The sequence below is a fragment of the Anastrepha obliqua genome, chromosome 3, assembly GCF_027943255.1.
Source record: "Anastrepha obliqua isolate idAnaObli1 chromosome 3, idAnaObli1_1.0, whole genome shotgun sequence".
NCBI classification, from domain to species: Eukaryota; Metazoa; Arthropoda; class Insecta; order Diptera; family Tephritidae; genus Anastrepha; species Anastrepha obliqua.
The window spans coordinates 124,918,112-124,932,725 of record NC_072894.1 but is presented as its reverse complement, the minus strand read 5'-3'; the positions used below and the strand labels follow the sequence as shown (position 1 = coordinate 124,932,725).

Genomic DNA, 14,614 nt, shown 5'->3' with positions numbered 1-14,614 from the left:
CTGCTTAAAAAGATTCCAAATCACTGATAGTGATACATGTCCGTGCGACTATGCCAGTTAACAAACATTAGAGCATCTTTTAAAGGATTGTCCACGCTATGTCAAATTGAGGCGTGGCCATATCTTGCAGTGCGAATATTTGCTTATGATGTAAAAGCCATCGTTAATCCAATCATTCAAGACATTTGTCCTTTCAATTGTAAATATACCTAAATATAAATATGCCTCTGATCTTCCATCTATCGCGACATGAATTGGTTTCGCATTTTTCGATCAGGAGACAGCCATGTAGCTTGATGTCTTTTTTTTTTGCTAGAATCTGACCATGTTTCGAGCCCCGACGAAGTCGATCAGTCTCTGTCCGTTACCAGATGTTTCATTGTGTGGACGAAATTTTCCGACTGTGGAACCAAAAATTCCTTCCTTGCCCACCATTGAAGTCGCCAAGCACGATTTTTATGTCGGGGCGGGGGCAACGCTCATAGGAATATTTCAGGCGCTTATAGAAAAAATCTTTGGCCGCATCGTCTCCTCCTCCAACGGAGCGTGGGCGTAAATGAGCTAAGTCCAATACTCTTTTTGTCTTCTCCCGTCCATCGCATCCCTTGAATGGTAGTGGTGTCAGCCTTTATTCTCACGAAGACGTCAACTAGTTGGGCAGAAGCACTTACCCCATTAAGGGGCCGGACATTTCGGTGCATGCCCTGAAACCTTAATCATTTGTTTGGTTTTTCATTAGGGAAGGATTTTTACTTGGCGGGTCCCAAACCCAGCGCACTACCAAATATGCTGGGTTGATTCGCCTTCTCACATTAGTTCGCTCTCAAACGGATGTTCGGAAGCTATCCAAACGATACTCGGGCTACGCCCGGAAGCTGTGAGCTGCTTGAATCGTGTGCAGAAGAATCGTCCTAGCCACTCCCAAGTGAATAGCAAACAAGTACGGAAACATCCTCCAATTTTCCATAGAATTTTTCTCTAAGACAAGCTTCGGAGCTACTCAGTAGGACGGGCATGATGAGAGACTTAGAAAATGTGGCTCTTGTTCGCAGAGAGGACTTTACTGCTCAATTGCCTGCTTAGTCGAAAGTAGCACTTGTTGGCAGAGAGATTCTCCATCGGATTTGAAGATATTACGCTGATATTACAAATATTTGAACCAATCACCCTATAAGTGATCTACTATGCCATGTTATTGGCAATTGGGAAATTTTTGCATATACATTTTTTTGTATATTCTCGTTTAATCGTACATTCATATTTTCCATTAATTTTGTTGCAGCGCAAATGGCTACTTGCCAAATTGTGGTATCCTAATTTTACATGGCAATGTAATGGATTTCAATAAAATTTATTTTATGCATACATACAGATATATCTATTTGAAAAAAATAAAAATTTGGATGGATTTATTCAAATAGGCATGCACTATTTCGCACGTACATTTAAGTAAAAGCAACTTTATTAATTTTTGAACTGACGTTGCAAATTTATTGGAGCGTGAAATTGCAACGCAAGCAAACTCAAAATGACAGACTGAAGGCGTATACCAAAAATTTCTTTCTAAGTATGTACGTATGTGCGGGCATCGCTGTTGTAAGCGAGTACATAAATAAAAACATTTTAGCCGCCAAGTAAACTGAAAATAGCAAAGGTTGTAAAAATCCTGGGAAATATTTTTATGCCACCCAGCATAAATCAATATTTACTATACGTATGTGTGTATGTATCTACTCATTTTTTCATAATTTCTGAATACTTCTACTCCCCACACTCAATTGCTTCATCATCTTTACTTATTCCTTTGAAATTATTTGCAGGAGTTCACTTGCGACGTTTCCGTCGAGGGTGGCAAATCCACACAGCCATTGCAGTTCTCATTCACCTTCTACGACCTCGACGGTCATCACGGAAAAATCACAAAGGATGACATTGTCGGCATCGTCTATACGATATATGAGTCGATCGGCAAGTCTGTGGTAGTGCCGCACTGTGGCAGCAAAACAATCAACGTTCGTTTAACTGTCAGTCCAGAGGGCAAATCAAAATCAGCCGCAGCCGCAGCTGCCGCCGCTGCAGTTGCTGGTGGAGGAGGTGGTGGCAAGTTGAAAAAAATGGCCAACGGTGCTGGCACTGGGACTGGGGTAGGCATATTGGAGACAGCCACAAAGGCAAACGCCAGTCACGGACATGGTCATACACGTCGCCAGCATCGCTATCGGCCGCGCAAACTAATTAAATCTGATGACGAGGACGACGACAGTAACAGTGACAAAGAAAAGGAAACGGCGGCGACAAGCAGTGCTTTGGCTGCCAATAACTTGGGAACGACGCCAGCCATGGCGACAGTAGCGGGTGTAGGCGGCAAATCAAAAAGTCATTCCAGCGCTAGTAAGTACAATAAAGTGAAATCCTCAGCAGCAGCAGCGGTCGCGGTGGCGGAGCAGCACCAATTGTGGTATCAACAGCAGCAGGAAGCAGCCAATGCGACGGAACAACAACAGCAACAGCAACAAACGCCAACAAACCTTGATGCATCTGCTGCCGCCAACTGCCCACACGAAAATCTCTATGAGAATATGACTGCAACGAATCTGAAATGTTGCACTAAGGATGCGCTGCTGAAAATGGAAGACTGTCGCGGCTGTGAGACGGGTGTGACGAGTGCACCGATTACGACTGGTTATGGGCGCTCACCAACGGATGTGTACATGCGCCAGGCGTCTACGCGTGTCAAAATGCTGCGCAAGGCGCGAAAACAAAAGGTAATTAATAATCTATAAATTACTTTGTTCTGTGAGTTTTGCGTGAGTGTGTGAAAATGTGGCAGCAACATTGCGAAAACAACGAAAAACTACTACTCAAACTTAAGCGGAAATATTGACATTGAATAATTGAACTGGGAATCATGAGATTCGCGTGGGTTTACTTTGTTGTTGCCAAGCTTCATTCACCTATGCCTGTGTTACTGTATTTATTGATGTTCATTATGCACGAGCACACGTTAATATTCATATGTAAGCATGTAGATATTCGTTTTAAACTGCATGTGAAATTAGCGTCAATCCATTTTTCTCAGTAGGTTTCTAATGGAAGCGTGACTTAGAGTTCTGTTATAAAAAAAATTAATTCTGCTAAATAGGCGTATCTTTCTCAATACGCGTTGTGGAATTTGTTAGTTTTGTCGGGCCGAATCGCATAGTTCAATAATTCTTTTTGGACCTGAATTTATATACTATACTTTAAGTAGCCACCTTCCCCGTTTAAAAGTGCATTTATACTGCATACTGTTGACCACGTTTTGGCAAGTTTTTGCTGTAAGCTGAGAGCATTTTGCTTTTATTTGTTGTCATAGTTCATCGAGAGTTCGAGCATCATTCTCTCCCACTGCCAGCGACCATTTTATCTCACCTTACTGTTTTATATGAGATCACGCTATTGGGGCAGCGGTCGAAGCTAAATCTACAGTCGCACATCAAAAACAAAACTCTTAAACTTCATCCCATCCGACCATATTATCGATTTCTAGTCTCCAATGATATAATTTTTGTAGTTCCACCAGAAGGACTTTCTTTGCCTTAGTTCATCCATTTCTCCTTAATCCATTTTCTCGGAGCACATTTCGGGGAGTTTCATTGAAAACATTGCCATATTGCCACTTAATCTTAGGTTTTATAGATTTTATTTTTAGACAGCACCATTTTTTGTAATGGGTAGCATTTCCATGGAAATTTTCTAGTTTTCTTCGAACAATACTCCAACTGTGGAGACAGAGCAACTGGCCAGGCATGAGACCTCGTAGCAGAGTTTGCAGTGATTTTAAAATAGACTGCATTTAAGATCGTACTGCCTTACAAGAAAAAAATGGCCGCACTTTTTACATTTTTCATTATACAGGGTGGGCCATATAGCGTTTGCTTTTTGAACCACCTATTTTTTTAAGAATGGTAACACAAATGACATGTCAAATGTGTTCATAATTTACTTAAAGGTTTGACATTTACGAAATGAGACGCTATACGCTTGAACAAAATTGGGAAATATTGAAAACCAATATCCAAAGGTGAGTTTTCTTCTTCTTCCGCGGTTACAGTAAATGGTCAACGAGTTTTTGTTTCCAAAAAGTGAAGAGGATGATATGGACGACATTTGGTTTCCACAGGACGGTGCAATTGGCCGCCTCGGAGCTGTGATTTAAGCCCGTTGGACTATTTTTTGTGAGGAGCCGATAAGGACAAATGCTATGCGAACCATCCAGAGACGATTGATGCCCAATTGAAATTTGAGCCCAAACAATCGAAAATGTGCTTGAAAATTGGGTTGATCGAATGGCAGTCATTTGTACGATATTATTTTTCATTCATAAATGACAATGTTCAATCTTCAAAATAAAAAAAAAAGTTTGAAAAAATATTGATTAGTTTTTTTTTATAGCCGATTCAAAAAGCAAATTTTACATGGCCCACCCTATATCTTCAGCATTTCCAGTAGGATCTTAAAGCGGTAGGTGCATTGATGTTTTTGACTTGAGAACATTATCTTTTTCCTAAGATCATTATCCTCTACGGTAGTTGGTCACTCATATACTTCTTAGATCGTCATCTAACCATCTTTTTTGTGGTCACCCTCTTCGCTTTCCCCCATACATGCGTACAGCCAAAACTTTGCGAGGTATTCTTTAATCTCGCATTCTGCAAATGTGTACTAACTATTAGCTGCGCTACGATTTAACAAACCGCACGCATTTTCACCTCTAGCTCGTCATTATATCTGATGCATACAGACCATTTTCTACTCGTACTGTACCCAGTAGTTTTCTTTCCAATATTCTTAATTGTGTAATTCTATCTGCTTCCAGTGTCCAGGTTCCACATCCATATGTATGTTGCCACAGGTTTTATATATTTTTATTTTCGTTCTTCTACTCAAGAACTTGCTTTTTAACAGTTTAACGTGGGCAAAATATTCTTTGTTCGCATCCTGCACACGGTCTTGGATACCAATCGCTGTATAATCCGTTCTACTGAGAAGAAGCCTTAGATATTTAATTAGATCCACGCTTTCAAATGTATGATCACCAATTGATCGGGCGCCGTAGCAGAATGAGTTGGCGCGTGTCTACCATTCGTTGAGTGCGTAGATTCGAATATCCGTGCATGAAACAGCAAGATAAAAAAGTTTCTCTTATAGCGGTCGCATCTCGACAGACAATGGCAAACCTCCGATTGTATTTCTGCCATAAAAAAGCTCCTCATAAAAAAACTATTACACGTTCGGAGTCTGCTTAAAAATGCAGATCACTCGATTTGTGGAACAACATCAAGACGCATCGACCGAACATCTAACAGAAGAGTACGCACCAATTATTTATTTATTTTGTAAAGTTTGGCGCTTGTCTCAACGTGTTAAGTCTTGCGAGATATTTCGTTTTGATTTCACCGGTCGTTAATCCCAAAAATTTTGCTTCTATTTCGAGTGCTTGGAATACTTCTTTTTGAACATTCATATTTCTCGCGGGGATTATCAAGTAACCGGCCGCCGTAGCCGAAAGAGTTCGTGCGTGACAACCCTTCGGAATTCACAGAGAGAACGTAGGTTCGAATCTCGGTGAAACACCAAATATAAGAAAAGCGTTTTTCTAATAGCGGTCGCCCTCGTCAGGCAATGGCAAACCTCCGAGTGTATTTCTGCCATGAAAAAGCTCCTCATAAAAATAACTGCCGTTCGGAGTCGGCTTGAAACTGTAGGTCCCTCCATTTGTGGAACAACATCAAGACGCACACCACAAATAGGAGGAGGAGCTCGGCCAAACACCCAGAAAGGGTGTACGTGCTAAATATATATATATTAGGGCGGGTCGATTTAAAAATCGCTCATTGCTCTGTGAAAATCGTATTCTAGGGATCAAAGTAAGAAACTTTGCCGAAGGAACCATACCTCTAAAACGAATTCTGATGTCCCCCAAATTGGGTCGAACGAAAAATCCCACTTTCACCCATTTAGAGTGCTCCAATCGAGTTCAAATGTATGATCGACCCCCACTAACTTTGGACGGCCGATCCACCCATGCCAGTGGCACACCCCCTGGAACTTTCCTGGGGGGTTCCCCATACAATCATTTCAAAATATCACCATTTTTGGCCTTTACATGAGAAAAGAAACTAAAAAGTTCGACCCAAATTGTATATATGATAAAGTCACCACCAAAGCCACATACTCGGTATTTGCGAAGCTTTGTTTAATATAGTTTCTGATGTTTCAACCTTCTTAATTATATAGTCTAGGATCAGTCTTAACACAATCGTAGAAAACGCGTCTCCCTGCTTTACTCCTCTTTCAACACTGCATAAATCAGACGCTTTACTACTACTACTTTACTAGTATTAGTTCTAGTATTTACCCACCAGATTATCTCAACTTAAGGGGTTATATACCTTGTGGTCCGGTGAAATTAGCGAAAGTTGGGTTTTTTTTAAAGATATGTAGCAATAATTTTATTGTATAAAAGTTTTTATTATTGGATATTACAATGTTTAAAGAAAAAAAAAAAGGCTTTGTTTGTGTAAAAATATTTAAAAATGGCGGAGTTATGGCGTTTTCCCCCAAGACCCTTTTTTTGGAAGAGGCTTGCGGTGGACGCGATTCAAGTCCACCAAGTCAACTGAAATCAAAAAATCGAAAAGATTTCATTAGTATAGGGTTATATCTTCTTAGTGAACGATCAATATATTAAATATTTTGATTTTTGTGAAAATAGGAACATGTTTTTAAAAAACTCCACTTCTACAGTCCTAAAATTGGCATTAAAAAATTCATATCTGCAAAATAAAAATTTATACATAAAAAGTTGATCGTTCACTAAGAGGCGACATCAATTACGAACAATTTAAAAAAAAAATTATAAAAATCGGTTGAATACTTTTTTTGCAATCGCGTCCACCGCAAAAGCATTTTTGGAAAAACACGTTTTTGAGATAATCGCGTTTAAAGTTTCAAGCGCCGCATGAGGCCGTACGCTCAGGACGTGACGACGCACAATTTAAAACGCTGTAACTTTCAGATCTCTATGAAATTTTTGGAAAATGTTCTCAAGGGATTGTACTTTACGATAAAGAAATAAAATTTATTTTGAATTTTTTGAAAAACACAAGGTATATAACCCCTTAAACAACATGAATTAAAAACATTAAAGTGAAATCAAATAAAGACTATTTATAAATCAAAATTTTAATTCATCCAATTTCTGTGCGATTCAAGTTGCCTCTCAAGTTTAGATAAATGGGGGCACATTGCGTTGAGTAAGCTGAGAAAATAATTAAGTTAAAGAAAAAACCTACCAATCTACTTGTGAACCGAACATCACTCAATTACTATAGAGATAATTTTAGGTTGTTATACCGGCGGGTGTCTGTTGATAGCAATGAGATATGGGGGTAAATATTAGAACGGAGTACTCAAGAACAATAAACTTTGGAACAAAAAAAATGTCTTCTCTAGACAAAAGCTATTGTTGTTCCTCAAACGGAAGGACACTCATATAGTTTGAAGCCGGTTTCGGACTGCAGTCATTTTTTGTATGAGAAACGGCAATTTACTTTACTGTTAAAATGTAAATGCCGTAGATATGATGAAAAATGTAAAACGACCACCTCGAAGTTCGGCCAACAATTTATTTTTTTACTCACGGTTTGCGGTGAGCCGTTTTCGGTAAGGTTTTCTGCATGGAAGAAAAAAAGCAAAACTACGTGGCATATACTTTTTACAGTGAACGCAAATGCTATTGATCCCAAATAATTTATCGAATAAGGTGTTGTGCACAATCCATTGTTCAGAGGCCCACGAAGCTAACGATGTATTAGAGTAGTCTATTTTCCGCAGCATTTTATTTGAAAATTTCGTGCATATTCGGTAAATACTTTGAGCAATTAAAAACATGTACGCTACATATGTATGCCGTTTCACTCTATTTATAGTATATTAAATTTGGTATTTTATACTCGTGTATGCATGAGTGAAACTAAAGGGTGGTTGAATTTCAAGGGCCGATGTTGAATGTGTACCACACCTAAACGTCAACGATACCGTTGGACTTCTTTCTTTGGGGTTATTTGAAAGAAAAGGTGTACGTCAATAAGCCAGCAACAATTCAAGAGCTAAAGTATGAGATAATTCGGCACATTAACGGCATAGAACCTGAATTATGCCACAGCGTCATCGAAATTTTGGACCATCGGATGAAGGTGTGCCACCAAGGCCATTTAGCCGATATTTTGTTCCATACGTAATTGAGCCATACCAATATTATCATAATAAAGAGAAATGACAATAATTTCCTAAAAAAATTGTATTTCATTCAAATTCAACACCGGCCCTTGAAACGTAACCACCCTTTACATACACACATATGTATATTATATATTATATAAATATTTAAAAGTGTACTAATTTTTTGCTATTGCTTTTATTTCTAAGTTTTAGTTGTGCAATTTTATTCTTGAATTATGCGTATAATTTTTATTTTATTTTTCTTTATTTTCTATTTTTCGTTGCATTTTCATCACAATGACGCTGACGACAACTCTAACTACAATCTCAATACCAACAACTGCCTTACATAACATTACAATCATCATCAACTTTACTATAATTGCATTTCATTCAACTTCATTTCGCGAACATCATCCCATTCATCCTTTCATGCACTCTTGCAATAATGCAATAAAAACAATAACAACATTATCACCACTGCCACCAATCATCAACATATCATCTACGACCGGCAGTTTCAGGACCATTGCCACGAGACACGCCAACGCAGCCTTTCGGTGGGCAGCGAAGCTTGCTGGCATAATCGACATTCACAACAACAACAACAACAGCAGCAACAAGGAAAACTGGAACAACTGCAACCGCCGCAGCAGCAGCAGCAGCAATTAGGTGACGTTGTCGACGGCGTTCAACTACGTAACCCGCACAAGAATACCGCTGCCTCCTCAAATGTTTTGGCGCAAAGGCAACGCAATTCCGCTGAATGTTGGAAGACCGCACTGAATCGCAACGACTTGATGAGCATAATACGGGAAAGCATGGAGAAGAACCGTTTGTGTTTTCAGATGAGCGGGTAAGCACTGGGTGCTGGGCGGGTGGCAAATATTTGTATTATTTATATATTTACACACACAAGCACAAGCCTGCTAAACCCAAGTGCACACAAGCATGCATTTATACATGCACATGTCTCTACATGCAAAACTGTGCTCAGTAGAAAGTAAATGCAGGAAAAAAACAAAAGCTATAAAACGAACAAAAAATACAAAGCGCAATCATAATTTTTCAATTTTTTATTTCTGGTTTCGATTCGCTGATTTTGTATTCAAAAGGACGTACAATAGAGAACAAAGGAAAATACTTGTTTTGTACCTAATGAACACTTTAATCGCTGATTTGCATTTACGATTTTTATGCATTTTATTTTTATTTTCTAATGATTTCTTTAATTCACCCACTTTTTAATATTCGCTATTCGTTGTTGTAAAATATCTGCACATAAACATAGTCGTTTAATCAATAATTTAATGGTGCATGCATTTCCTGTAAAGTAAAAAAAAAACGCTGTGAAGTTTGGCAACGTTGCTGTGGGAAATTTAGTTATTATATGGAAGGAAAATTTCATTCATTCATTCATGGAACTGTTTAATTGTTCAGTTGCTTAGAAGGCCAGCCTCTAACACTGTGTTATCTGGAAATTTGTAAATTCGCTAGGTACCTCATATTTTATAAGAGTTACCGTTATGCATGCATGGAAAGATAATGGAATACTTTCTCCAAACGCATCCCTGGTTGGTAATCAAAAGGCCTTAAATCACAACAAGTGGAATTGTGTGAACATTAATTACCTGTTCGTAACCCTTTTCACGCCACTGTAAACACACACACACATACATATCCATACTCATTTTTGTTCTGCTCTTATTGGCACTTCCAGAAAACCTCAAGCAAATGTGAGTCCCATAAGACAACCACAACATCAACATCAACAGCGTCACAGTCAGCAGCCGCAGCAACAGCAACAGCAGCAGCAACAACACCAGCACCAGCAACGTCAGCGCTCAAATACAGTGTCGAAAATACCGACCTTAATTACGAACCACAGCAATGCCATTATCAACCACAGCAGCAGTTGCATTATGCCCAACAACAGCAATAACAACAACAATCATCACAGCCCAAGCCACAACAACAGCAACAGCAGCAGCCACAGTCACAGCAGCAATCACACGAACAACAACAGCAGCGAAATAAATTTGCACGACATCAGCACTACAAACAACAGCAACAACACCATTCAGTATCACCCTCAGCCACATATACCCATCTACCACCAACAAATGGCCATTAATCCCGCTGTACTAGCTGCCCAAAGTGGCATGCAACATGGCCACCACAACAAAATGAATTTGTGCGGCTACGATTCCTTTTTACATGCAACCATTTGCGGTGGCGGTACAAGTCACTCTCCACCACCGGGTAGCGCTGGCCCAACGGCTGTAGCCACACTTGTGCCACAAATTGTCAGTCTTAATCAGCCCACGCAACATAGTAGCAGCAACAATGCAAACCAGCAACAACTAATCGCAACGGTACAACCCATAATGACAGCAGTTCCTAGCAGCAACAGCACGCCCGCAAAGGTTTTCCTCAACTCCACCACGCATCAGATCAAAACGAGCAAAATACTTCGCAGCGGCTCATATTCACAACAACAAGCGCATCAAAGCATCACCGCACACAATTCACCACAATACCACGGCTATCAGCGGCTTTCCTCATCTAATACACATCACAGTGGCGGCCACCACCACCATCATCAAAGCCAACAGCAACTACAGCAACAATGCGCGAATAAACTGGCCGTCTTAAATCTCTCCAGCGTACAATTGGAGCGCTCGCCCGCCGTTGATCACATCGAAAAATGGATGAAGAACAATACCGCCAAGCATCAGCGCAAGGACGGGGCCGCGAAATATGCCGATAACTCGCTTTATGCCAAGTTGAGCGAGAAGCTGCAAGAGAGCGCCTTGAATACTCAACAACACAATCATCGCGAAAATATGCAGCGTCGCAAACACAAAACAGCGCATAAGGTGCGCTCGGCGCCGCTTGTGCAAAAATTGGCAACAGCGCAGCAGCAGCAGCAGCTAAAGAATACGTACGCCGCAAACGGCATACATTCAAGTAGTTCTAATACGAGCATTGGAAACTATACAGCACTCATACCAATGCACGGTGATCCGACGGAGTGTGAGAATCTCATTGCGCCGACCACAACCGATGATGAAGCGGTGAATGAAGCGCCAACTGCGGAGGTGTTTTTAGCGCGCAAATCCGAATCTGCAGTGGAAGTGACGAATACAGCGAATCCAGTAATGAATGGCGCTGCCGAAGCGAATAAAGAAAACAACGTAACGACCGCCAAACTAGTGGATTTAAGCGATGACACAGAGTTGGCGGGCATTGAAGCTCATGAGCAGGAGGTGACAATACGTGTAAGCGATGCAGCTGAAGCGAACGAGGTAGACGAAGAGGAGCGCGAGGAAGATGAAGTGGAGGAGGAGGTAGAGACGGAAGGGAGCGGTGGCGGTAGTGCGAGTGCGGCCAACACGAGTAGTGGTGCTTCGTCACTGATACACCGTTACGTGCACGAGCACATCCATCATCACTACCACCACTTTGAGGAAAAAGACGAATAGAAAACAAATAATACTAGAAAAAATACAATTGTAAGAATACTAGGGTACTATTATGAGATTAGGTTCAGTAAAAGGACTAGTGGTAGACTAAAATTGTATAGGGACTTTATTACAAGTATTTAAAGAAAAAAAACAAAAGTAATATTCAACAGAATTTAAGTGTTGCTTAGCTGTAGTGATATGCAATTAAGTTTATTTAGCGAATTACTCCCAGCTGTTTTGCAAGCCTTGCTGTGTTTTACAAAGCTTGAATGCCTAAAAGTATGCTACAAATGTTATGCTTATGCAGTTAATAAAACAAAATAGTGAAAATTCAAAGAGAAAAGCGGCCAGGGAGCGCCAACTTGAGAATGATTTTAATAAATTCAAAATGTTCCAAAAGAGTAAAAGTAGTAATAAAAATGAAAATATAGAATTTCGGTGGAAAATTTTCAGGTAGCGAAAATACCTGCTATGTATGTATGCAAGGGAATAAAATATCAGAAAGCAGAATGTTATAATTTTTAGTATCAAACAAATTTCATTTTCCATACCCCGGTATTCTTATCCGAACATGAAAGGCCTACATATCCGCGCAAGCATATCAAATTGCCGCACTAATTAAATGCACACAAACTTAGAGGCGAGAATAGCAGAATTCGTAATGAACTATTTTCAAAATCACTTAATTTTTGTTGTTATAGAAAGAATAAAATAATATGAAAATTTGCAAAAGGAAACATTACATAGTATACGCACTTTGAATCTAGAAAATGCCGTTTTTAAAATAAAATACAAAAGCACTAATTGGCAAAACTGATGAGCTCCAATGCGGGCCGCTAACATTTTATTTTTTGACGTTTATTTTTTGAATTTTATTTTCTAAGCTTAATTTTCGGATGTTTACTTCGATTTTTTCACTTTTTTAAATTTATTTTTTAAACTTAATTTTTCAAATCTATGTTTCGACTTTTTGAATAAAAACTAAATTAACTACCAATAGTCGATAGCTTCTGCACGTGGAGCTTTTAAACTTAATTTAAAAATAAAATAACCTTTAAAAATTAATATTAAAAAAAATTTTAATTAAAAAATTAAAAATTAAAAAAAAAAAATTTAAATAAAATATTTAATTTAAAAATAAAAAAATTTGATTTAAAAAAAATTTTAATTAAAATTAAATAAATTAATTAAAAATAAAATTTTTTAAATTAAATTTTTTTATTTTTGAATTAAATATTTTATTTAAAAATTTTTTTTATTCTATTTTAAAATTTTATTTTATAAACTTTCGATTAAGAAATGACAACTTTCAACCTTAATTTTAGGAAATACATCTCACCATTTTAAGAAATAAAACTAAATTGCAGTATTGAAGGAACTCCAGTCGCAGCGTTTATAGTTTTCACGATTTTTTTTTAATTTTATTTTTGAATCACCTGATTTTCTTTTAATAAATGGATTAGCGCTCGTCCGCGGAATTTTGTATTAAAAAAATCCGTTTTTAAGTTTTTAAATGTGCATTTTTAAATAAAAAATACTTTATAGGAGAGCTTCTTTTCGTGGTTTTTATAAAAAATGTATATTTTCCAATAAAAGAAACTGAACTCTAATTGACTAAATTAATAAGCTTCGGTTAGAGCCGTTTGCATTTAATTTTTTTTATTTATATTTTGCACTTAGTTTTTCAATTGTGCATTTTTAAATAAAAAATTATTTTAACTGGCAATATTTGTAAGTTTCAATACGCGGCTTCTGAGTTTTTAAAGACTTTTTGTTTTAAAATTTTATTTTATAAACTTATTTCTTAGAGTAAATAGATCAAAATAAATTAAATGGAAGCATCGATCTGTGGTGCCTGCTTTTTTATTACATTTTTTATAACATTTTTTAACTTTTATTTTTTCAAGCTAATAAAAATTTAAATTAAGCGGCAGCATTGGAGTTCTATCTGTGGCGCTTGCCTTTTAGAAACAATTCTTTAATTTCATTTTTATTAATTCTTCAAATATTTTAGAATTCATTTATATGATTTATATTATTTAATATAATAATATATATAAATTTTTAACAAAGAAAAAGCTAATTACCTAAAAATATCTGCGAAGCTTATTGTGAATTAAATTTCTCCAATTGCGAGCATTGGTCAAAAGCAAATCCAATTCACTTGCAGTATTTCAAGAGAGGCATTTGACGGCTGCTTACAAACATAACAAAAATATATGTAGATTAAAGTAAATAAAACTGCTCTATTAATTGTTGTTTATTGCAAAAAGTGGGGAACTAAGGCGAAGTCGCTGTAATTATTTAAGTAACTAAATATGTATATTGAACTATGTACCGTTGTGTATGATTGATGGAATTTACAGGATTTATTGCAGCATTGAAAAGTGTGTAAATGCTACTAAATACAACCTATATACACATAAAAAATACAAAAACAAAAAAACAACAACTCATAAATAAAATAATTTATTTGAACGAATTGGGCACAAACTGAATGCTTAATGCATTGAAGCTAACACTTACACACATATATGTATGTATGTACATGTACATGTATGTGAACACACCAGAAAGCTGTTTAAATACGAATGTAAAATTGCTGTAATACTAAAATTGTATAAATTATAAACTAATTATTTAAAGAAACTATTTAAAATAAATGTGCAAAGTTACTGTAAAAGCCATTGTTGCTTACGAAAGAGAAAAATAAACACAAATACATATTTATAATTCATACACAAATTTATATAGACAAATACATGTTCTGCATTCACATAAGAACCACTTAGCTAAAATTGATAAATGCTTGAATTGAAAACAAATCGCAAATTAATTAATTCAAACTCATTAGAAAACCTGCACAAACTATGCCAGATGAT

At 37.4% G+C, this 14,614-nt stretch overlaps 1 protein-coding gene across 2 annotated transcripts in view; it reads left to right on the top strand.

The window, feature by feature from the left end:
• LOC129241603 (protein naked cuticle) overlaps positions 1-12,739 on the top strand; it is a 38,063-nt gene extending 25,324 nt beyond the window's left edge. For both annotated transcript variants that reach the window (XM_054878032.1, XM_054878031.1), the window contains 3 exons: positions 1,821-2,765; positions 8,784-9,121; positions 9,986-12,739. In XM_054878032.1, the coding sequence (XP_054734007.1) occupies positions 1,821-2,765; positions 8,784-9,121; positions 9,986-11,750 (3,048 nt within the window). In that variant the 3' untranslated portion in view covers positions 11,751-12,739. The remainder of the gene's footprint in view (positions 1-1,820; positions 2,766-8,783; positions 9,122-9,985) is intronic.
• The last annotated feature ends 1,875 nt before the right edge of the window (positions 12,740-14,614 follow it).